Genomic DNA, 26,340 nt, shown 5'->3' with positions numbered 1-26,340 from the left:
CCGAATAAACCACTTCAAGGTTCAATAAAGAGCCTCTCACGGGACAGCTGAATGTTTTGAAGGTTGGTAGGGATTCGTTTTACTGAAATGCACACGTCCATGTAAACCATGGACAAGTTTGGGACAGAAAATGATAACACACACACACCAACTGTCGCCTGTAAGAATGTCGCACAGTGGCGAAAGGCACAAAACTTATCTACGCATGCTCAAGGAAAAGCTGTGCGAAACCTTCTATCATAGACGCGTGCGCGTACTCGCGAATGATAACCGTAATCGACGAGTTGGAGCTGCCTTGAGCATACGCAGATAAGTTTTATCTTCATTCGTCACAACGGACCAGCGTAAAAAAATATGAGGAAGACATTGAGAGGAACGAAGAAGACATGCGTACACACGGCGCTGTGCTTCAGACAAAACGCTTGCTTTGCCGACAGATATTTTTCTGAAGTATGCCCAGGCTTGCAATAGGAACGCTCTCGCCTCCTACTGCCAGCCGGCCTCCGATTCACTGGCGCGACAAGCTATGATTATTAGATACATAAAAATAAATTCCACAAAACACTGCTTCAATTCGTACACAACACAGGCCTTGCAGTACACATATGATGCACAAGCACCAAGCCTTAAGGCCAGGTCTGTATCGCAATAAAAAAAAAGATAGGTTTTTGAACTGATCACCACCAACACGCACGCACGCACGCACGCACGCACGCACGCACGCACGCACGCACGCACACACACACACACACACACACACACACACACACACACACACACACACACACACACACGCACGCACGCACGCACGCACGCACGCACTGCATTATTCTGCTTCCCACGCACTCAAGTGATAGTGGTTTCCAAAAAACACCAGCTGTTACTACGAAGCTGTAGAGAAAGAAGCACAGCATACGCAGTCTTTACCAGGGCTTAATTGTGCTATTTCGGAAGCCTTCGCAATTCCTCTGGTAAAGGTTGACTTGTTCCTGGAAGTAATCTTACGTTTATCGCAAGTGCCCCACCTCACGATTCACTTCCGTCTTCCTTACCTCTACTGTACGGGGCACATTTCATAGACCGGGTTCATGTTGCCCTTTTCGATCCTAGTCGTCTGCGTGTTAGCACCTCTACCTCTCTTATTAACCATGAAAACGTTCCTGGTTCACTTTCCCTCCATCGATTCGTGCGACGCTCACCTGGAAGGCGACCCTGTCGCAGTTTATTCCCGTGCCGTTGTCGGGAGGCCCGACGAAGTAGCAAGAGCACGGCTTGAGCATGGGCGCCATGGATGTGAACAGCTTGGCGCATGGTACAGTGACAAAGCGGCTCTCCTGAGCCGACGCGAGCGCGGTGATCGTAAGCACGACCGCTAGGGGCCGCAACCACCGCACCCTTGAATCGAGTCCGACCGCCATCGAGGACCGCCTGCACAGTGCGTCACCAAAGGCAATGTCAGCCACTAGAATCAGTGACAAAATTCCTTATGACATAAGCATGCTATAGGATATATTTTGCAAGATCAGACCTTGTAAGCCTAGTAAGAATTTCAAGCAATGAGAACCAGTGATCGCAAATGACAAGCAGGTATACCCATCAAGATATCACAACACAAGTTGTTTCTTGATGTCTCCATGCTACTCAGTCGTGTTCTGTGGTGCCGTTTGTAAGCAATGGCAAACCGCTTATACCCTGTATTAAATGCATTATATAAACAGGTACCAGGGCCCCTGTATATAAAAAGAGAACCTTTTCAGCACGTTCAGCTTAATTGTAGTTCAATATAAACACAGTATTCAATTAACTGTGTGCAGGGATATTTTGGCCATGAACGCATTCATAAGACGAGAATATTAAATGCACGCATCTTTACTGATAGAAACAAAATATTGCAAGGTCGGTTGGTAGGTTGTCGTTGCTATTGTTGTTGTCGTTGGCACTGCCACTGCTAGTGTTCTCTATCCAAATCACTGTATATATCATAATCGTCACCCAGCACCTGGAGTAGCATGTCAGGCGAACAGCCAGGCAAACATCTCCAGCTTCATTAAAATGTTTATCTCTCTCTCTATGCAACATGTTTGGTCTTGTAAGTACAAACGGACATTTTCTGTATAGTAATATTAGTTGAATATGTAATTTCATACATATGTGTCGCCGTTTTAATAAAAATGAACTTGACACATAGTTTCTTGCCCTCTTCAGTATGCACAAGCTGTTTGACGTCGGTCGCATAACTATGAGCTCAGAATAAAATCTTAAGCGCTTAAAAATATGTGGCCTATGAGATGCTAGCGAAATATTGAGAGGCTACAGTTTCGCTAAAAGAGATGCTAAATTTTTTCTTATTATTCGAATAATACACGTAGGAATATTGCTCTGGTTTACAATGACCTTCAGATACGTGACCTTTTGTAAAGTACTCTGTCAGGGAAAAACGACTGTAATTTTGCGCGTTCTGTAATTCCAAGGCTTTCTTTATGCAAAAGTTGTTATTGACGATGTGTAGGTTCATGGACTTCTGAAATGTATAGAAGCACATCAATTAAACTACAATTGCATTAGCATCTCACAAGGCACGCTTGCATGATCGTTCCGCAAGGACGCACATCATTATATATAGGGTTGCCGTACCGAGATCGGCTTGGCTAGAGGGTTACTGCACTGTAACACACTACTCAACGAAACAAGCGTGCCTTATTATCACGCTCAATAAAAGGGACAATTTTTCTTGATCGGAAACATCTTTATTGCGTTAGATCAAATATCCCGCAGTTTTTTGCAATCTTGAATCCTTTCTTTTCGCATCGTAAGAAAGCAAAATGTTTTTCAGCTTGTATTTCGTATCATTTTGCAAAGAGGAGCGATCGACTAATCTTCAGTGATCATTTATTAACAAACTAACAATTAATGACATGTCAGCGCCACAGGGAATGACGTAATAAGGCACAGTCTTAGGACATAGGCAATGACGTCAGTTCTTTTAAAGATTTCTTTATCCTTCTTATTATCTTACTTAAAAGGGTCACGTTACGTCGATAGTCAACAATTTGAAAACAAAAATGAATCGACGCACTTCGAGAGGTCGGACAGAACTAGTCTGGCAGCTCTATATTCTTCATCGCCTCTTTAACACCCTTTCAGAGCTCCTTAAAGGGGAACAAGGGCAAGAGCCTCGTAACTCTCGGCAAGCGGGCACGGTTGCAGTCCTTTTGAAACTGCGTGACATCCTCAAAGCGTGCCGCGTGCTCGGTCGGCGTCGCTCACCGCGCACGCCGCTTTCACTGCGCGCGTCGTCGCTTCCTCGCAGTAGCACAACACCTAGCATGCTGCAGAGAGCATGTCCCGCGCGCACCCGATACGGAGCAGCGAGAGCGATGTGCTGATTCTGTGCGCTACTGACGCTGCAAGGCGCTTATCCTTCTCGGAATACGGGGGGTCGTTCCAACGGGGAAAAAACGAACGAGCATTTATACTTTCTCCGGCCGTACACGAACGTGAAATGCCCCTTGTCAGAAGAAGCGTGCCGTGGAGATCCGTGCACTTGCACGTCGCGCAGGCTTACCGAGTTGAAGGCACTTTCAACCGAGGCAAGCAGGAGCTACGAGGGACGCCTCAGGCTCTATCAAAGAGTAGCCGGGCGCCATGATGCGGCGAGGTTATCTCGCCGGTTCATCGGGCTGCGCTCGTTTTCGCTCGTGCCGGACTCGTTGGAAGATTTGGCGCCCGTTACGGTGACTTATGGCGCACCAAATGAATGCGAGCCGAGTCTGACCGTAAGCGGTGTGCCAGTTTGCGTGCTCGGTGCTGTCGCTTCGTGTCGCAGCCAACCGCTCTATTAAATTCAACGACACCACTCTATCGACGAAGCTCTAGGTTTGATGTTTCTCTCTCCCTCTCTCTCTGTCTTCATCTTTATCTTTTAGTTCTTGTATTACATATCGTGTTCGAACAAAATGATGAAGCACAGACGGTGTGCTGGCTCTAGCTTGCACAGTGGTACCATCGCTTCACAACAGTGGAATTTTACTATTTTATTTATTTTTACATACTTCAGCCCGTTAGAGTTATGGGCGTACATGTAAAAATATACAGAAATACTATGCGATAAGCAGATATTGGAACATTTAGGAACAGATAAGCAGAAACAAGATTGGAACACGTAAAGAAACTATACATCAGCAACGGCGTTTAAAAATTGAGAAGTTGGTAACAAACGAACTTCGGCAGGTAGCAAATTCCGGCCGCGGCGGCTGCATTTTCGATGGAGGCGGAAATGTTTGTGGCCCGTGTACTTAGATTTAGGCGCACGTTAAAGAACCCCAGGTGGTCGAAATTTCCGGAGCCCTCCACTACGGCGTCCCTCATAATCATATCGTGGTTTTGGGACGTTAAATCCCAGATATTATTATTATTATTATTATTATTATTATTATTATTATTATTATTATTATTATTATTATTATTATTATTATTATTATTATTATTATTATTATTATTATTAACAAATTTCGGTGTTCTATCGTGTGGGGGGAAAACTGTATTTGAAAGTGGTAGTGCGTGGAAGGAACGGTCTAATGTTTGGGGCATGATAAGCTCTTGTTCATGTCAGGCAAGCAGGCATAAAAAGGGAGGGATCAGAAAGGTAGCAAACGGAGTTTTTATATGAGTACAACATATTCAGAGATTCTATGTGCCACCGACTTGAAAGAAGATGCAGGTTTAATTCCGAAAGAGCAGCTGTCGGTGAGAAGTTTCGGCCAAAACGACCGAAAATGAAGCGAATAGCCTTTCGCAGGACCAATTCAATAAAATTAATTTCGCCCCGCTTATACGGATTCCGCACAGAGGAAGACTATTCTAGGATTGGGCGAAGTAGCGTTTTGTACGCCACTAATTTAGTGTCTTTTGGAGCAGCAGACAAGGCCCTGCGGATGTAACTCAGTTTTTTTAACGCTTTACTACAGATGTAATCTATATGATTTGACCAAGATAATGTGGGTGTAAATATGGCGCCTAAATATTTGTATTGAAAAACTCTTGTTAGCGGTGCACCGTTGCAAGTATAATAAAAAATTACGGGCGATTGCCTGCTAGTAAGAGACATAATAACTGTTGATATTGATGTTTATTTTCCAGGACGCACACCAATCGCAAAATAAAGCAAAGGCGCCCCTCTGGCTCTGATGGTCAGCGATTGAGCCAACTGGGCTGCACATAACACAGTCGTCTGCGTAGAGGCGTATCTTTAAAGTAGCGTGATCTGCGAGGTCAATAATAGATAATAAGAACAGTAGCGGACCAAGTACTGATCCGTCACAGGACCCGTGAGGTGACGTCGACTACAGATGCATCCGCAGAATCAGAGCATACGAATTGGGAACTCAGGGAAAGGAAACTGGAAATTAATGACACCAACTGAGGGCTATTCAGAATGTTATGAAGTTTTTAAAGTAATTTAGGGTGTAGTACAGTGTCGAAAGCCTTGCTAAAGTCAATGAAAATGGTGTGATTCTGATTACCTACAGGTCAATATAAACAGAAAGGTCATGGCCGAATTCCGTAAGTTGGGTCACAGTAGTAAAACCTTGCCTGAAGCCGTGTTGAAACCTGGTCAAGAGTTGATTATTTTCAAGGAACATTATCATATGCTTATAGATAATGTGTTTTCGTATTTTACACGAGGTTGGCGGTAAAGAAATATACCTTTAGATTGATAAAAGCTGTTTGTTACCTGATTTATATAAAGGCAGAACTTTAGCACTTTTCCAGGAAGAAGGAACGACGTCGTTATTCAGGGACTTTTGAAATATAATGAACGGAAAGGAATTCAAAATTTCATCAGGTCCGGCAGGTTTCTTAGTATCTAAATTCAGTACCAGGTTCAAAACACCTTCTAGGCTAATGCTGATGTCATCAATTGCATAAGAATTTTTAGTTGTAAATGTTGCAACACTCGAATCATCCGAAGCGAACACTGACTGAAAATATGTGTTAAACGCAGCTGAAATCACCACTGGATCGTTAATCACACTGTTGTTGATTTTAAAAGGTATGGAAGAGGAAGATCCAGGAGAGATGAAAGACCAAAATTTACGGGGGTTAGACTTAAGCGGTTGCGGTAGCTGAATCCACAAATGCGAACGATTGTATTTACTCAAGTGTAGTTAGAACCTCTTAGGCGTCTTTAATATACCCTCTTATTTTTCAACTTCCGCCTCCTTTGTCCCCTAATGCGGGACCGCATACTATATTTTTTCTTGTCGTTATCCCCCTTACCTTTCACCTTTCATTTCTTTCACTCTCTCTCTTTCTCTCAGTTCTCTTGTGCGAATAATAACTGCTATAGTTCGAACTTGTAGCTTCCATTTAGCGTGTTTCTTTTATAGAAATGATGGAAGGACAGTAGTGAAGTTGATTGACAGCCTTTGTAGTTTGTACAGGAGCTGCTGTTCTTCAGTAGCGACGACCTTCGCAGTCATTTCGTGCTTATCACGAATATCTACTGCCAGTCAACTAGATGAAACGTATTTGAGGCGTATCTCAGACGCCGTTTCGGTGATCCCGCACGATGTGATCTACCCTCGGTACAATCAAAGGCCCAATGCGCTCCGAACGGACGGCGATTTAGCTTAATGCCACTTGGAGCGCAATTCAACCACGAGAGACGCAGTTGAGCGTGGCACGTTTGCGGCTTGGAATAGACGCGCCGAACTAGAACGTATAGAATACGCCGGAAATCCGTTTGATGCCGGTTGCTGGTTTACGAACCTGTTCATTCGTGCACAACATCTACGAAAACCTGGGCTTCAGTAACCGCAGCTTTCCGGTCTTTGTTCGATGGTGTCGCCTCGCTTAACACATCACTCGTCGCGTGAGTTCTCTTATTGTACTTTGAAACAAATGAAGCGGGATATCAGAAGCAACGCACGAGGTGCTGCTGATCTCTGATAAGCGATGTTTCATTGTCTTGTGCAGGTTGTCCGAACTATTATCTGCACTTTGGCCTCACGTGAGGAATACCAAAAAACAAACGCCGCATTTTTTGAGAAGAACTCGCCGGCAGTATATGAGGCATGGAGAAATACCGACGTGCAAGGATATCATTGGCGGCAAGACACCGACGATGACATCCTGGAAAAGTGCGATGGCCCCGACTTCATATAACGAACTACACCTTTCAGATAATGAGGATGGTCACCCCCGGCCGCGGCGGCTGCATTTTCGATGGAGGCGAAAATGTTTGAGGCCCGTGTACTTAGATTTAGATGCACGTTAAAGAACCCCAGGTGGTCGAAATTTCCGGAGCCCTCCACTACGGCGTCTCTCATAATCATATAGTGGTTTTGGGACGTTAAACCACAGATATTATTATTATTAGGATGGTCACAGACTCGTGCATTTTAGAAATAATATAAAAAGTCATGGCGATCTGCCTCAGCTGGTGCACGTCAATTTACGTTTAAGAAACATAACTTGAAACAAGAACGACACATGAAGTACAGCCCTAGTCCTCTTTAATCATCCTGGTTTTTAAGTTGTGGCCAAACAAACCAGCGGATTCTATATTAGGCACGTAAGCAATAGAAAATTATTCTTCACGTATACAATGTTAGCTTCCAACACACTGAGGCATTTTTAAAGCCTCGACAATATGGTTTTCGTAGAATGCAAGCTTTCCAGTCCCCATTTCGCTGCCTCGAAGGCGCGTTTCTCGAGCACACCTGCACTTGAAGTCTAGTAAGACTTTCTATCGACTATAGTGCGTAATAAACGTGAGCAACGCGCTAAACAATCAGGGAACGATGTAATTCAAACATGTTCACACGGCTACTTAGCCAACGTTACACACCAGCGCCTACACACCGTGACGGCGCTCTATTCACGATGCCCACTCCGCGGTCTTTTGATAAACGGCACGATTTGAATTTCAGACGGAGCTGGAGCCATTAGTATTAGACGCTGCTGCCTGCCGTATAATCGGGCACCGCCCATTGAATGAGGTCTTCGGATACAAAAGGGCGCAGTCTAGATTTCCCGCACGACTTGCCACTTGCGTATGCTTTGTTAACGGACGCACTTCGCTCGGAGTATAAGCTGCGCAGCTGCATATCGCGGTTGTGCTCGCGCTTGCCCTGTTATACTACAGGTGGTGGCTCCCGTGCGCGCTTTGTTCGCACGCCAAACACCGTAAACTATCCGTACACACACGACGGCATAATAGTGAGCAGCATAGGCCTTGTTTACATTCTCACCACGCCTATTGCCTCGTGTTAGCCGCTATTCGTCATGGTTTAGCGTAATAACTTGGCGCGTAAAACGCCTTTTACGGATAGATTTTGTCTTGTTGAGGTGTATTAAGCGGAGATTACGTTGTTCCACTATGCCTATGGGCAAGATTTCCAACTAAAGAAAAAATACATTTTAAACATTTTTGTAGCATATGCAATATCATAAATCCAAGTTGGAGCACTTTCCGTGAGCACATGCCAACCGCACATAACGACGTCATGCCTCAACATTGCATCGCCAGTGATTTAAGCCTTGGATTGATTAGCATTGCGTCGGCCCCATCGCTCGTCGACACAAAAGGCAGCGGAGACACATTGGTGCTTCCTGAGGACGACTGTGCTGTACCAACGGGTTGCACTAAATGGAGCATTAGCGCGCGTATGCGCGAATTGGGCACACATTAGTACCTTCCTTCCCTCTCTCTCATCTTTCTATATGCCCATTGTCCTTCCCCATCGTAGGGTACTCAACCGTAGGGTAGTTATACCGTTATGTTTCCCTCCCGGTAGCCTAGGTAGGCCACGTTCCGGGCCCACCTATAGGGTTCATTGCGATGTTCACTGAATGAAACTCCTGCGTCACCTTCTGAACAGTGTGAATGAATCTAGAGCGCTGATGCGCATCAAACACTCAATTCCGTAGAAGTGAACGTGCTTCACATCGGCACATGATTCTATGAGTCTCTGTGGAGCATAGAGAGAAGGGCGTTCAAAAATGCGAGGTTGATATATGTTGAGCCTTTTATATACTCGAGCTTTCAACGCAAATCTGGGAAATATGTGAACAGAATCTCAAGCATGATTAACTGAAAGTTGACTGAGGCAGAGTAACTCAAATCTACAATGCAATGCACAGCACTCAAAAGATTTAAAAGTAAAACGCACGCACCAACAGAATGACGGATGAAGACTTTGCTGCGCCTCGGGTTGTTGTGTATATGCTAACTGCCGTTTGCTTTATCTCCACCCCAACGGCACACAGCGTGAACGCATGGTCGATCTGGTTCCCACACATACCTTGCAGTAAACGCACATAAGGCGCGCCTCACAGTGGTAGTACGCAGTCCGAACGCCGCGAAAGGATACAACACCGACCGCCGCCCTTCGATACCTTCCTCGCAAGTACATATATACAGTGGGGGCGCGCGTATGAAGTTTCTGCTCGTCTGTTGCGGTGAAGTTTGGTGGGCGTGCGTGCACGAAGGACGCTGCCGTCTTATGGCGGTCACCTGCCCGCTCGTTCGCCCGAACGACTCTCGCTTCGGGCAACGCGTGGCCTAGAAAGTAAAACGCGGCGGGGTGCGCTGCTGAGATCAGCGTGAGAAAATGGAGGGGAGGACACACGACGAAGAGCCGAAGCAGCCGCTCGCGCTCAGAGGGCCCGAAGGTGTCTCGGCCGTATTCGAGCGACGTGTCAATGAAGCCCGCCTACCAGCGTGACTGATCTCTTGATAACAGGACGCCGCCGTTACAGTAGAATTAAGAAACGGTTGCCTGGTATAGTTAAGCGAGGGAGGTCGCGCAATTTTATGGTGTGCGAGGTAGAGGTTGCGGACTTGGCTGATTCGTCGCAGGTGTTACAGAGTGTCTGCGAAGCGTTTATTCAGGAGCGGCGGCTCTACGCGTGATGAAATTTCTTTGCGCGTGTAGAATAAAAAATTGCTGGCTCACGTACATTTCCTTACTAGCGAACGAAAATTTATCTCATAATGCGGTGCAAAATGGCTTTCTTTGAATTTGAGAAAACTAGTTATGTTATGACACAATCGATTATTTTCATTCGATTCATTTCTTATGCATTCGTAGCAACTGATTGACACGACCTTATCGTGTCTTATCTTATCGCCCTTCTGAGACATGGCGTCCTGCCACTCAGCGTCAAAAAAAGGTAATAAGTAAACGAAAAGTTCCTTTACGTAATACGACATTAAGTGCATTTTCTTTTTTTCTTTTTTTTCGTTAGTGAGCGACCTTGTTGTGATGTGTTAAGAGTTGCAGTTAGTTTAGGAACTGTCACAAGTTGCACGCGCAGTTCCCTCCAACGTCGAAACATTACAATTTCAGCTAATCATTTGTAGAATAGAAAACAGATTGTGACTGCTGATCGGCGCGACCAACGAGCGCAACATGTGCATCGAATGAGTGGCTTTGATTCACAGACTCACGCAAAACGAAAGCGAGCGTCGAATAACGGTAATTTTATCCGGAAATTACGCTAATTCAAAACCGCACACACTGTCACGGACATCCTTGGAGTAAACACGCGACAACACCGATTAGACGTACGGTACTTACGAACCCGCACTCTGCAAACCAAAACGTGACACAAATGTGCGGAGTACAGCCGACTTCCGGCCTTGTAGTTGCCGCAACCGTTAGCGTGTTACCACATGCATCCTCATATAGACAGTGCAAAAAAGATCTTCTGGAAGCTGCCCAACTGAGCCACTCACTACGTACAACCTCTCAATGCAGTCAGTGCGGTGCCTCGAATTTTGCACAAGGTCAGTTTTCTATGCGTCCTAACCCCATAGAAATCTTCCACGTCCTTGAGTGGCGCGGTTATATGGCATAGTGTCTTGGCACGCCAGTAAGGATGTCGCACTGTCTATTTATCAAAGGAGCGCGGGGAGATGTTTGGCCGCACCTATACCGGTCGAGCCTCTCTGTAATTATACTCTTTGACGGGTATGAAATGAACGTCATCTCGTGAAGTGCCGCGTCGAGGCGCGACAAGCGTGAAGATCGTGACAGCAAGCTAGATTGCTACCGGTCTAGAAACGAAGATCGCATTGCACGCGTGCGACAACTCATTTGCTGTAGCTGAAGGGGCGGAAACAAGGTGTTACATACCTCAGTCCTCTCATTGGCCCATTTTTAAAAGAGTGACACATAATGTTAATTGATTCGCTACGCGCTTAGGGTGTGCTTGATAACGTGGATATAAGGTGATTTATAAAGTGTACGGATATCGTTAAAGGCTAGAACTCCGAGACGAGAGAAATAGTATTGGCACGTGTCACATGCAGCTTTAAATTAATGCATATTACCACATCCGAAACTATTCTGATTTTAAACGTAAGTTCTATACAATGTAAGTTCATTAGGCAGCGCGAAGTGGTTTGACTTAAAATCTGAATAACACGGATAAAAGATTCAAACGGTTGGTCAAGCACAGTCTAGGTCTCGAAAGCAGCGGTTACTAAATGCGATTACGAAAGTAGAATTATGCAGTCAAAAAAATGATGTTTCTGTGCTAACACGCAACAAGCCTATCCGCGAAGGAAACATGAACCGGACGTACGAGTTTCGTCAAGCATGCTGCATGGTTGCCGCTATGTTTTTCTCGTAAAGCCGAGTTCTTGATTGCCTTCGTGCGTGCCAAGATGGCAGCAGCGCTAGTGCCTTGCCCGCGCCATAAAATTGCAAATTAGGAGCGTGCGTGTTCAAGAAAGCAAGTACATTATAGGAGAGGCCGGAAATGGGCCTTCGCCCTGTAATTCTTTTGTGCTCGCGAATGTTTAGTACATTCTTTAAATTCCGGGATGTCTGATGGAAAATATGATAACACGTATACATAAAAGCACTGCTACTTGGCATTCTTACGCCGACAAAAAGAAAGCAGAGCAAGCCTCTATTTGCTGTAATTAAGAAACGCAACAACTTTTGAAGCATTGCTGGTAGTTTATTTTCTTATTTATATCCGCGTGTGGCCTAACTCGACATGGCAACTTGAAAAGGTAAGGTATCGCGCTGCTAAACTCGAAGTCGCTGGTTCGACACCCGTCCATGGCGGCCACATTTAGATACGTGCGAAACGCAAGAACACCCATCTACTTATATTTAGGTGCACTATAGTGTCAACGCAACCCAGCTGGTAAAAACTAGTCTGCAGTCCTCCACTACGGCGGCCCACGCAGTCATATCGTGGTATAGACATGCAAAACAGCAGAATTTAATTCGGATTTTTTTTTACCTGCAGCATACTACTGTATATACTGTATAGTTAAGCAAGAAGTTTCAACGGAAACTGCCTGTTTCCCAGTGGAAATGAACGAGATACTTTTTGTACAATCATCACGCACGACCCAAGATACGTCGAAACGTTTCTCACATAATTGGATAACAACGCATAAAGAAAAAAAAACTCAAAAACCAACTCTTAATAATGAAATGAGAACCATGGCTCGATGATTAGCGCAGATTTCGGACTTATGTCGCTTAGTAAACGGATGATACTGCTATTGCAAAAGTGCGTTCCTTGTATGTGTCTAATATTCTTAGCTTATTCTTCGTATACGTACGTGTCATTTGCTGCCGAGCACGCACTTGTGGATGAACTTGTATGAGTGCTGTCGGTAAGTTTCCCTTTCCTTTTAAACAACGAGAATAATAGCTGCGTCAGACCGCGAAAGCGGTATGCAGCAGAAAGTATGCGTGTAACGGCACCATTCCTGTTGACCTTCAGTTTGCAAGCACTAGCAATGGCTGCGCGAACAGAAAACGCGGCTGAAAACATAAGCAGAGGAGGCAGGAGTTGACTTCCTGCAGGAAGGTTTGATCGTAACCCATTCAAGTTAAGTAACGCGTTGCAAACGACGTAGAAAACACAAACCGTCAGGTAAAAGGAATGTCTTACATGCACACGCAGCTGTTAGTTATTGCCGTTCCGCGAAAGCATTTGTGGCTCAGGGACGCAGCCAGAAATTTTTTCGGGGGGTGTGGGGGGGAGGGTTGAATGATACTTTATGTTTGTTCGTGCATGCGTTTCTATGTGTGCGTTTATATACGCATGCAAAATTGAATATATTCGCGGGGGGGTTACCCCCCCCCCCCTCTCCCCTCCCGGCTACGCCAGTAGTTTGGCTGTATGGAAAGACAAGCAGTAACGCAGGAAAGGAAAAGTGGTGACCATGGGCTTGCGTACGCAGTTTTTACCGCTCAGAACAGGTTGATCGTTCGGAATCTGTCGTTGCTAAAAACGTATTTCTTCAGAACGAGCGAAGCACGAAAAAGGTTTACCTTGGGGCGCCAGTTTTCGAAGATACAAAGAACGGGTATTTAAGATTATCGGAAACTATGGCCTGCTATTCAATATAAATATACAGCGCAGTTCACTGTTATAGAGGTAGCTGGTTGTAATGCCATGCATAACTAAAACAGTTCTTTACTGAGGAAAAAATAAGGCTGATAAAGGGCATTATACGTCGACGTCTATGGAATAAAAAGCAGTGCAGATGCCTCCAGTCGTGTTTCAGTTGCAGTCGGTAGCCACATACGAAATGGATGTTTTCTTTAAAGAGCACACCACCCCGTATTTTTCCTTCGGATTATACGCTGCGGTGATGGCATTCAGGAAAAAATGCGAGGTCTCAAGAGGCTGCGAGAACTGGCGCATTTATGCTGCAGCCTGCCTGCTTCATAATCTTCTGGATCAGATTGCGCTCGCATTTTAATTTTTGTTCTTGCTTTCACTGAAATATTATGCGGGCATTATTTTCTGTCGATCTCCTGGAAGGTACGTTGAGCTCCGAGAACGTTGGCTCGAGAAGGAATGCAATAATAACTGTTGGGGTTTCACGTCCCAAAACCACGTTATGACTATGAGAGACGCCGTAGCGAAACGCTCCGGAAATTTCGACCACCTGGGGTTCTTTAACGTGCGCCTAAATCTAAGCACACGGGCCTCTATCGAAATGCGGCCGCCGCAGCCGGGATTCGATCCCGTGACCTTCGGGTCAGCAGTCGAGCACCATAACCACTAGACCACCATGGCGGGACGATACTGAATGTAAACCGCCCAGTGAGTTTTGGCCTATTCTGCGCTCAGCGGGGGATTATCAACGCTTGAGGCGACAGGAGGAGAGTGTTCGGGAAGAAATATCGGGGGTTTCGTTAACGCTTGCGTAAAGTGAGTCACGGTGGATTAACTTTTTTCTCACCCGCTGTGCGAAGCTGCGAGTGACCCAGAGGAGCGATCGCAAGAAGCTCGCATTTCGTTTTTTTTTTTTGCTTTTTTACATCCCGGAAGCGCTTGTGGAATTTCAGCAAGGAAGTTTTACAAGAGCGGATTATCAGTTTGGGCTTACATAATCAGCCCATCTAGGAACAGCCCCAGCGTTTCCTGTTTGGTGACTAAACGGAACTACAGGTGCAAGCCACTGGTTGTATCTTTTATCAAAGATTATGGATACAAGGTTTGCCGATTTTACGCTTCTCTGTAGCCCAAGATGGACGCTTAAGTTGTATTGTATAATTTTCGCTTCCTGCTTGTGTGTTACAGCTTATAAAAACGGTTGTGTAGAGGGTACCGAGACTTGTAAGGCACATACAAAAACCAAGGTAAGTTGCGTTTAAAGTGCGGGCAAGTGCCCAGTGACTGTTGTGTGATCCCCTTGATGAACTCTTCTGTAAAGCGCGGACGTTTCGTGTATGTGAACATTCAGGACGAGTGAACATTCCTGTTGCGTGGACAATTATATTGTAGTATGTGAATGTCCATTCATGTATAATTTCTATAGGGATTAGGGTTGTGAATGTCCATCCATGTGTCAACCTTGTACTGGTTTGTGATTACTGACAACTTCAAAATGAAAAATATTATGTAAGAGAAGAAACACATTTATTAAAAAAAATAAAGTATTGCCCCTCGTTAGCATGTGCCAACTTGAAGTGCTGTTTTCTTGTAGAGTACAGAGTAGTAATTAATTCTGTCGCTGGGTCATATTCTTCAAGTAACATAGCAATAAAAAAATGAGCTGTGGTATTCGAAACAGTGCTCGCCACAAAAGGAACTGCTATTCTTAAAATAAATGCGTAAGTAAAAGACGATGCATATCGGAGAGGCGCTATCTGTTATCACAAATCATCGTTAATTGATGCCCTATTAATAATGAGCCCGTATCAGAAGATGAATGTTTCAGTCATGCTCTAAGAGAACAAGTACTAAGGGCTTCCTGTCACAATGTAGTATTGTCCTTTCTTCACGCAGTAGTGCTTCTTTAGAGCTGTGACCACCAGTTCAGCAAAAAGACCACGTCCAGCTTTTAGGTTCAGTGTTTCACAAACACAAACATCTTCTTTTTCTCAGTGTTTTGGTACCTGCAGCCACGAGGTTTTATAACAGTTGCGTATACGTGAAGGCGGTGGCGACTTTATAGCGAACACAAAGAAGCGACCGAAAGAGCGATGCTGCTTTTCGTGTTTTACTGCGCCGTCCAATCAACTTCCGCGGACAAAGCATTATTAGTTCCACTAAGTAGCAAGCGAGGTTACCTCGTTGCTACATAATTCATTCCGCAACATTACACGCAAGAATCGCGAAAAATCGCGTTGCCCCATGTACGAATAGAGTGCGCCCTTCCGCCAAAGTTCAAACAAGCCCATACTTATGCTCTTTCCCATCTACGTCAGAAAATGTAAACAAGGCATTAGTTATGATGGCGCCCAACTAAGTCGTTCCGCAACATTAGCCTCCGGAAACACAAATAATGGCGTTGCTCTAGGTGGGACCATACTGTACCCTTTCCTCCAGTGCTGATAAAACGAACTCGTTCCGAGTGTTTCCTGAAATGTGGACGAGGCTCGCATGCTGGTGCGTCATTACTGTTCCTTTTCCCGGAGAGGTGAAAGCCTTCCCAGTAATTCACGCATGCGCGCGTGCCCTCGCCAAGGCACGCCGCGCGCCACTACCGTCATGTGCTACGAGCATTTGTCCACATGCAGGAGTCAGGCCGCGCTCTCTCGCCAGATGTCGCACGGCAAGCCGGATTTCCTCGTCTTTCCTGAGCAGCGTCTCTCCGCCCGCTTCCGTGCCCGTTGCTCCGTGAGCCGACGAGTCAGCGGACGACCGCTCCGTGCGGCACCATCCGGCAAGCGCCACGCCAGCCATGCGCCACTATACGAACCCCGCCACCAAAGCAGCTATTAGAGACACGCAAGACAGCGCAGCGCACGCGATGTGGACGCTCGTCGCCCAATTTCCCGTTAATTAGGTCCGGTCCTTCCACGCTCCTCCTCTCTTCCTCCCTGTCATCTCTCTATCTCGAAGAAAACAAGAGAAAGATGGAGAAGACATAAATTGGGAGAGACGGAAGGAAGCCCTCATCCTGCGCGGCGTGTTCAAGACGTATAAGCACGCACGCACGCACGCTGCATGCACCGTGGCTCGTTAGCGCGGAAAAGAGAATGCGGAAGGCCTCCGCTAGAGACAGATCAACACCCCCCACCCGACCCTCAAGTCCTTTACCCCCAGAATCCGTGTGCCGGCCTAGCGTGTGTAGTAAAGTCTGGAAAGCCCGTCGTCGGGCGTGCGGGAAACCCGCGCTCGTGCGTCATCTTCAGGGTGGAACTCTCCCCCCCCCCCCCCCCCCCCCCCCCCCCCCAACGCACACACCGTAAGGTCGCGCAGCGGCGACGCGTGAGAGGCCCCGCTACTTCAAACGAGTGAGTGTTGTCTGCGAGCGCTTCAGGGAGCTCCTGGTTTTGCCGTGACTTACTGCTTTGAGTGAAAACAGAAAGATATAAAGAGAAAAATCAGATACGAAAGCAAAATGCGCATGGGCTATGAAGCGAAGCGTGCTGTCGTACGGGCTACTATCTTCGTCGCTCTCTCTTTAGTTCTTTTATTTTTTTTTCTTCTAGGTAAAACGGTGTTCAAGGCGTGCAGAGAAACTCCTGTGGGATCTCGGCGGGACGAGGAGACAGGCGTGGATAAACTGAAAGGATGCACCCGGCAAAATTTACACGTGACATTAAGGAAGAAGGCAGAGGGGCTACCCGTGGCAAACTCAGGTTGACAGGCTGGTCAGATATTTTGGTAGTCGGATCTAGAACATGAAACAATTGTGGAAATAAAGAGAGAATAACTTCAATAGTGAAACACACAGCGCGAAACTACGACGGGGACACAGGTCCCCGTCGTAGTTTCGCGCTGTGTGTTTCACTATGCTACACCAACATGCCCAAATTCGCTCTATCGCAAATAACTTTAAACCACGCGAAATCAACTGTACCTCAGTGTAGCAATACCCGGGCGCTCTAATTTTTCATGTGAAGAAATGTCTCTTTTGCGTGTGTGCGTATGTGTTTTTTGTTTCCTCAGTTTTTTTTTTTTCCGCTGTTATCACCACTTTGAATCGTTATGATCAACACTTTGCATCATAGTAATTACTACCGGTGCATCATTTGATGACAATTTCATTTTGTATATAATTTATTTTCTAGAAATGTATAGGTTTACTGTTTTGCTTTCTGTACTGCACCTGTTGCGAGCCCCGGGTGGGCAGAGGCCACCGTCATGCGACTAAAGCCTTTAGCCTCTGTCTCCTCAGGAAATACCTGAAATAAAGCTAAATTGAATTGAATAATTCAACACGCGAATGTTAAGGCGCCAACTCTAATTAGGATGAGAAAAATGTGACAATAACAACGACTGATCGCAACAGGAGTCGAAGAGTAATCGCCATCTTAATAATGAATTTAAAGGCGAACGTAAATGCATCATTAGAGACTGCCGGGGTTTTGTCATCTTTTATGTTACCCGTTAAGCCTACTTTGCTTAACGTGTGGCCCAGGTGACCGCTTTGCATTTCGCGTTTGTGCAGCGACGTCTCCAATTTTTGTTTTCTGTTGCCGTTTACAAGGAGTCGTAAAGTAATTCCGAGCTTTTGCAGGCTCTCTGTTTATCTGTGCGTCTACTTAGCGCCAATAGTTTCCCTCCACAGGTGGCAAATTGTCCAAAGGTATAACTTGTAGTACTCTTCCTCGAGGAAATCCGGTTTCCACGGACAAGAAAGAGGAGAAGCACGTGCCTGGCTTTAACCAGACCCGCCCGATTATCTCGAGGCAGACACGTGCTTGAACGACTGAGAAGGAAGTTTTCCTGTAACACTGCCTTGCAGTTGCGCCGTCTCGCGTTGTCACGCGTGGCCGCTGACGCCGGCAGTTTACATGGTAGCCACTGGAAACCTAATTTAGTAACTAGGTCTAAACGCCAAGTGCCCGCCGGTGCAGAAAGACACTGAGAGGAAATTCGTGAAAGAGAGCAGGCAAAAAAAAAAAAAAAATAGAAGAGCTGGGTTTTTTTCGAATCCACTAAATTACTCCTCTGGGAACTACTGGAGGCAGCGGTGCATTTTGTGAGAGGGCATTCTTTTCTACTTTGCGTACCGCGAGCCAGTGGTTAGAGGTTTAATGACGCCATTAATTAAATTACTGAATGATTCATTGGCGCAGGCGCGAACGGATCAATGATCGACTGAGGTGATGTATTGACAGATTGACCCTGTTGAATGAGCAGGCTTAAAGGCCCCAAGGAACGGCTCGGGAAGTTTTGTAGGAGGTAAGCTGCGGTGTAGATTCGGTCTCAGAGAGATTGACGACTCGACTCGGCAACTTCGCACCCAGTTGAGTTATGAAGAAAGCAGCGCCGGAGACAAAACGCGAAGTTGTGAATCTTTGCCTCTCCTGTTGTCGTTCCTAGCTTTTGTGTTACATAGTTGAGGCTGCTTCCTTCGTGACATAGTTCTGAATCCATGCGGAACTTATAAATCTAAATACACGAGTGTATTTCGCATCCTCCTTTCATACGAATGCAGGCGCTGTTACCAAGTGTTTAGCGAAGGACCTCGTACTCATAGTGCAGAGTGGGGCACTGTCACATCATCTGTATCGTGTAATACGTTGTAGAATAAACCCTCTTCACAAAATGCTGAGCCCCGCCCGATAAAGTTGCAGAAAACATAGCACCTCTTTCTTTCCATGATCAATCCTTCTCGCCCTCTGTTTCAAAGTCCGCCTCCGGGGACTAATCAGCGCAGCGCCATCAAGATTTAAAAAAAAATGTCGCTATTCAAGAAGGCCTGCGAATGCAGGCCTTCCACGTTGCCCGGTACTTGAGTGATAAGAAATGATCAAGATGGCGCAACATCATGACAATGGAGACTAGACGTCATTGTACTCCCTTCATTTGCATATCTGGACGTTTCCTCGTAGGACGTGTCTTGGAGAATGCCAACTGTACGTGTGTGAGCCCAGCACAATGCAGCTGTCGCCGATTACCTGCGAGCAAGATATATAGCGTGCGGGTCTTTCCACCCTTCGAAGTTGAACAAATGGAAGTGTTTCGCGCACAAAAATAACCCAGATGTCCGTTGCATCGATATTTATGAGGGTAAAATATAGAGCCAGTCATCGGGCTCGCAGTGTGGAAAACAACCTTCCCCCGCACAACCATGATCCAATTGTCTTATAAATAGTCTGCAGCCCAAATAGGCCGTGAACCGTACTTGCTATTTGCTTTTGGGCTAGACAGTGCAAGTCAGTGCAGACAGTTAACTATTTTAGAGCGAGAAAACACGACCACACAATATAAATTGGATTGGATTGGATAAACTTTTATTTGGTCCTCCAAAACACAGATCAATGTGTCGCGGGCCGCTCCCACGTGGGGACCGAGAGGCCGAGCCCCTCAGCCGCCTCGCGGGCTTGGTGGACAGCCCAGAGTTGTTCTGCCAAGGACGGGCTGCGGATTGCCGCCTCCCATCTGGCAGAGGTGATGTTAGGTAAATGAGCGAATTTGGTACACTGCCAGGGCATGTGGTCTAGGGTAGCTATTTCCCCACAATATGGGCAGAGATTGCTTGGGTATAGTTCAGGGTAAATAATGTTTAACATTTTCAAGGTGGGGTACGTCTTGGTTTGCAAAAGCCTTAATGTAAGTGCTTGGGGCCTAGTGAGATTTTTGTGAGGTAGAGGGAAAATCCTCCGGGATAGATAAAAGTGCTTAGTGAGCTCGTTATACGTTGTGGGAATTTCCCAGTTATCCCCTTCACCATTAGAACGCATGCCCGGGGAGGCGCGGTTGGAGAGGTCTCGCGCCGCCTCGTGTGCTGCTTCATTGAGATTGGGAGGGGAGTCCTTGATTTGACCAAGGTGAGCCGGGAACCAACTCAGCAGGTGATGCGTGATTTCCTTGCCTTGTAGTATTCGTAGCGTTTCTCCCGAGACCGTACCATTTGCGAAGGCCCGTAGTGCTGCGCTTGAATCACTGTAGATGACTTCGATATCCTCCATCGTCAGTGCTAATGCAATGGCAACTTGTTCCGCAACGATTGGGTCCTTCGTCCTGACCGTCACTGAGTTGATGACTTGGCCAGCCCGATCGACCACCACGGCCGCAAAAGCTTTCCGATTGACGTGGGAAGCCGCGTCGACAAAGGCGACCCTTCTTTGCTCGTTTGAGACCTGACAAAGTATGGTCCTGGCCCTCGCTAGTCTTCTTCCAATGTTGTGCTCCGGATGCATGTTTCGTGGTATAGGAGATACCGTGATGTTTTCTCTGATATTTTCGGGAATATCGTTGTACTTCAGTTTAATCGCCATTGGGTTCTGGCCCAGCTCCTGCAGGATCTTCCTTCCCGACCTTGTTGTAGATAGCCTCGCTAAATGCGCTCTCTCTTGGGCCTCTGCTATTTCTTCGAGAGTGTTGTGAATGCCAAGCTCTAGAAGACGTTCAGTGCTGGTGTGTATGGGTATGCCCAGGACCCTCTTGGTAACCTTCCTGAGGAGTGCATTAAGTTTCTCAGACTCTGCTCTCGACCAGTTGTGCATTGCTGCCTCATACGTGAAGTGACTAAAAACGAACGCATGCATCAACCTGATGAGGTTGTCTTCCATGAGCCCATGTCTTTTGTTGGCCACTCTGCGTATAAGGCGCACCGCGCTGTCGGTTTTCCAGGTTAGCTTGGCAATAGTCTTTCTGTTAGCACCGTTAGACTCGATCGTCATGCCTAGGACTCACATACACGCAGAAAGAACGCAAAAAAGCGCTCGCCCTGTCTTTATGTTCTTTTTTGTGCGAGCGCGTTTTTTTTTTTGCGCTAAAATATAAATAGCTTGCACGTGACGCCATGGACGCAGCTTCTGAACGTACTGGCACTCCACGATGGCGGCTTTGATCACAAACAAGACGCGGTTAACTTTCTCCAATGTGATAACGACGTTGCAGGGGCACCTCCGTGTGTGAATAACGAAAGAAGTTGCATGTGATGTTTTGATAACATTAATGTGACATCGAAAACGTCGCGTACCCCCACGCTGGTGCTCCAACACGGCGGTTTCAGTGACGTCAATGCAAGCCATCTATTGCCCGTTCCACACCGCAAGTAAGTGCACCTTGAGCTTACGCCTCTTCACGAGGCATCGGACGTCCGCCGGCACACGCCTTTCCCATTTCCGGGATGGCACGCGACGCCGCGGCCGGGGTCAGGTGGCCTTGAGGAAGCGAGCCGAGGAGGTGTCGCCGCCCGAGGGTCTCCATTGTTTCGGGTTCAGCGACGGGTCGATCTTTCCAGTTCAGCGCGCCCGAGTCTTCTTCGCGGCGCACCGTCGCACACCACACGGTGACCGACCGTGCCGTAGTTACTTGTGCACGGTCCCTGCGGAGGGCGTTTTTTTACGGCGCCGAGCTAGAATGTTGCCGTAAAATTGTGTGCTTCTTTATTTGCTAGTTCAGAGCGGAGCTGCAATTGTTATGCTGGCGTACAAATCAAGGCCGCACTGGCGTAAGTCGTCATTTAACCGACACGCTAAGTAAAGGTAAGAAGAGACAAAAATATATATATCGCGAGTGAAGTGCACGTCATAGGATGGTAGAACTGTGAAAAAAAAAAAGCATATAAAAATGAATCCACGCTGAAAAAAGTCAGCGCTTCTTTGATCAAGGTGGACGATTGGGCGAGTTGGTGATTCATGATCGACGTATGTAACTGCGCGGTAGTAAACACGGACGACAAGAAGATACAAGGACAAGCGCAGACTATCAACTGAAGGTTTATTTTTCACAAACCACATATATATATGTGGTTTGTGAAAAATAAACCTTCAGTTGATAGTCTGCGCTTGTCCTTGTATCTTCTTGTCGTCCGTGTTTACTACCGCGCAGTTACATACGCTTCTTTGATGTCTGTTCTTTTCGGTCCATGCTACTCCATTGGCGCTGTTTCTGCGTCGCGTAGTTGCTCCAACAAGCTTGAACACAGGATGTCGAGAATTTTAAGTGAGCACATACAATTTGTCATTTTCTCGTTGTTGTTTTATCCGTCGACCTTGTCGTTGCTGCCTGTTTTGTCGGTTTTGTTGCCTTTTTTACGTGGCACGTAATGAGATCTTTATTGAGACAGGCCTGTTTATTTTTTTTTTTTCTAATTTTCTTTGCTTTGTCTTTTAATGTGCTACACGGAAACACATGCTTAAATATAGACGTAACGCTTTCTACGTTAAGTTTTCCACACAAGACTGTTTACAATATAATATTAAAATATAGAAAGACATTCTTATGCTCTGATCTCGTCATCAGCAGCCAAAGGCCACATCCATGCTCCTGCGAGCACGGTGACAATACGAAGCGAGTAAGGTAAATGGCCGTAGTTGTATGCATCGTAGGAGCCGCGCGACAGAGCGCATCAAGTATACATCACCTGGTCCCAACTAGCAAGGCTAACTTAGCACTGAGCAAAATTAATCATACAGTGTGTACTGAGCCGTATCCAAATCACTACGACCTTGGTACTTACGGCACGCGTCCCTGGCTCTCACAGTGTATCACCAGCGCTCAATGTGGCGTGTCTTCAAGTACTTCCCTGCAGCGTTTTCCTATAGTGGCAGGTCAACTGGGGATAACAGCATTTCCAAGGACGGTAGGATCGGATGCGTGTAGCATGTGACTAGGAGATTAAACGCTTGACTTCATCTGGGGGGTTTCGTCTTCTTTTCTTCCTTAAAAGGAAGGGCGCCCTGATAATTGTTTGTATGCACGTGTAAGCACGGTCGTATAGAACGTTGCAGCAAAAGACGGGAGCAGTTCAGCGCGAACTTGTTCTACGAATGCCTCGGCATGATATTGCCATTATTGATACAATACAACGTAACCAAGTTTGTTAAACAAACTCAGCCTTGCCAGGACTATGTTAAAATGTATTGCATGCGCGGGTGCTTTTGTAGCGCTATTACGAAAGGGTGTGAGTACATTTAAAATCGTGCGAGAAGGTGGGACCAAATGGATGTGCTTGGGTAAACATTCACGTGGCTGAATTAGTTTATTTAAGTAAAGTGATCGGCTTTCTCAGCAATGACCAACACAGATATATTATAGGCACAAAGTGAAGTGGGGAGTTGAGATCTTTGAAGACGTTACATCCCAATAAAATATTTTAATCCTTGAAATAGCACAGTAACACTGTTTTAAATCGCTAAATTTTCTCATCGTCCGTATTTTCTAGCGTAAAATTCTTTGACTAAAATTTAACGCAAAACAAACGTAATAGGCTTACTTTCCTTATTGCACAGATTCCAGCACGAAAATGTAAGTTATATGCACTTGCTTGTTTTGTATAACGCAAGTGAACACTCCGCTAACAGACGTTAGCCTTCGGTTTGTTATTTAGATGTCAGTGAAGCTATGCCAAGAATTTGGCACTGATATGGCGGTAAAATGATTCTCTCTGAAGTGTCACGGGTATTTCCTATGTAAAGTAGAACAACACGCAGTTATACAGAAAAGAAAAAAAAAAGCCTCTAAAAGCGAAGTCCATGTATCCGCATCCTTTACTTGCTACAGCTCGAAGTAGAAGCCAAGGCGCAAGCTTGTTCTCAGATGCTAATAACGCGCACCGCCAAGCAGTGGTCAGTGTCGATGCACTGCCGATGCAGTGTGATAATACTTGTTTTGCTATCAGATGCAAAAACATGTTTAAATCAACGGCAACTTCTTATGACGGTATGAAATGCACCACTCAGTTTATACAGAAACACTATATGGCTAACGTCAAAAGCGTATCACAGGCAAGGTGAAATACGTGCGTGTCAAGCAAGTGGCAGAACGGATGCCATGTCTGAGATACACAAAACTTCCAATGCCGGCGTGCGAGCCCTCGTGTCAGAATCGTTAACGTACGGAATGCCGCAGGCACCGAACATCCGTTTCCGTACGGCCACCTACACTATACAGTCGTCAAGGTTGAAAAACACTTGATCAACGACTCGCGAAGGACGAAGTACGCGACAGAATGTCGAACCAATAGTGCGATATAAATGCAATGCGAAACCGTCTCGATTGATATAGCGAGCCGGAATGCGGCGCCCATCTATCGCGCATTGAACGCTATGCGGACATTTTTGACAAGCCTGGACACCTGCGTTGTACGAGGCCACGTGCGTCACCTGTCGCGGCTATATACGTACTGGCCTGAGTGATTGAGGAGGCTCCTGCGAAGAGCGCTTTGACCTTGCGAACTTCAGTATATGAGAGATCTTGAGTTGATCATTGGCCGATCGCTCATTCACACGAGTATATATATGTTTCAAGAACGGCACGTGATGGCACAGCAAATTGGCTTGTCTAATATCGTGACAACTCAGGTTAAGAAGACTGGTTCTATGACATGTCCTCCGGTTCGATCGCCCACGCATTACTTGCTGATGAACTGAGTAGTTATTTAGCAAGTAAAGTAGTTAATAACGAATAATACTGCCACGAGTGACTGTAATAACGTCGCTCGAGCATCAGTGGCTTTTAGTTTCTTCGCAAGCTCCTTTTTTAAATTCCTGCAATGCACGACGAATAGCATATATATTCGGTGCAAGCATGCGTTGTAAACAAAGTTCTTTAAATTTTAAACTACTCAGCGTTTCTTGCTGAATGAAAGCATTGATACAATGTCCACATTTCCCTCCTCCCACTTCCGAACTCTGGCCCGCATTCACGTGAACGCACTTACGCTATAGAGGTCAGTTTGTTACAGCAGATGCCAGTCAGTCATGACGGCCAGCCGCTAGCGACAAAGAACACTCACGAATAACAGACTTCGTGAACTTGGTATCTCATTATTTAAGTTCAAAGATGAATGAACCAGCAAAGACGAAGGCAGGATACGAGTGATCCTCAGAAAAGAGGCGCAGGCCTGCGATCGCTTCGTGTTTGCTGCGGCATCGACGTGCACACCAAAGCTACCGCTTCCTAAATAAACACATAGTGCACGCGCCCGGATCACGGCATGACCTTGACATTGGCTTGTAGGTCACAGGCCCTACGCGGGGGTGCGGTTAGGAAAAATATGCCGAAGGTGTTTCTGCCAGATGACCCACAGCCGCGCACAAGAAGGTTGTTTGTGGCATATGGGTCACGTATCGCCCCCCTTAATAGGACTTACAGGTGTGTGCTTGTGTAGTTTTGTGTGTCAGTTTACGTACTTTGTGTTGCGTGCCAAAGAAGAAAGTTGTCCAGCGAAACGGCAAAGACTCGTGCGTTTCATTTCAGCGGTCAAAGAACTTCAGCTGGCCTGTTCGTGCCGTAATGCGAACCCCACAGTATGCCTCACCTAAGGCAAGGCTGTATATCTTTATCGAAAAAATGTTGCTTAGAAGTATATTACAATTCGTAATTTTTACATCACTTTATCTATGGGTGCATGAATGTATTCATTTCCTTAATTCTATCAATTTTATTTTATTGAAAGGCAATTTCTGCGGGAATACGCGTTTTAAATTCGTGACGCGAGCAACGAGTGTGGACCGCTGCACAGAATAGACCCGTCGCGTAGCTTTTATATGCCGCAAGGAATAACCAGGCAAGATGAAATATGCATTCACCGACTGAGACTCGCCGTTGCCTATACGAACTACTTTAAGCACAAGATTAAGCAATTGGACTCTCCTACGTGCAACGCTTGTAATACTCGGGAAGATTTAAAACAAGTCCAGTGTGACTTCGCGTTATGACGAAGAATGACATATTCTGAAGGCAGCACTTCATTTGCAACGTGGCTTGAGCTAGCTTGGAGCTGCGGCACCTTCTCGGCCCGCGCAAAGCATCGTTAGTGCGATGCGCAACACAAAAGCGCTGTTGGTGATTCTCAGGACCACTCGCCTCAACGAAACTTGACTCTTGAGTATATGCATGTGTTTGTGACTGTATGTATTATTCGTGTGTATGTGTGATCATTGTATATACCATAGTCATCACCCGGCACCTGGAGCAGCAAGCTAGGAG

At 46.2% G+C, this 26,340-nt stretch overlaps 1 protein-coding gene across 1 annotated transcript in view; it reads right to left on the bottom strand.

The window, feature by feature from the left end:
- LOC119393917 (protein artichoke) overlaps window positions 1-26,340 on the bottom strand; it is an 80,949-nt gene that overhangs the window by 38,901 nt on the left and 15,708 nt on the right. The window contains exon 2 of the mRNA XM_037661109.2: window positions 1,200-1,428. Within this exon, the coding sequence (XP_037517037.1) occupies window positions 1,200-1,418 (219 nt within the window). The 5' untranslated portion in view covers window positions 1,419-1,428. The remainder of the gene's footprint in view (window positions 1-1,199; window positions 1,429-26,340) is intronic.

This window comes from Rhipicephalus sanguineus, chromosome 5, assembly GCF_013339695.2.
Source record: "Rhipicephalus sanguineus isolate Rsan-2018 chromosome 5, BIME_Rsan_1.4, whole genome shotgun sequence".
In the NCBI taxonomy this organism is placed as follows: domain Eukaryota; kingdom Metazoa; phylum Arthropoda; class Arachnida; order Ixodida; family Ixodidae; genus Rhipicephalus; species Rhipicephalus sanguineus.
Note: the sequence above shows the minus strand (reverse complement) of the source record. Positions and strands in the feature narration are given on the sequence as shown.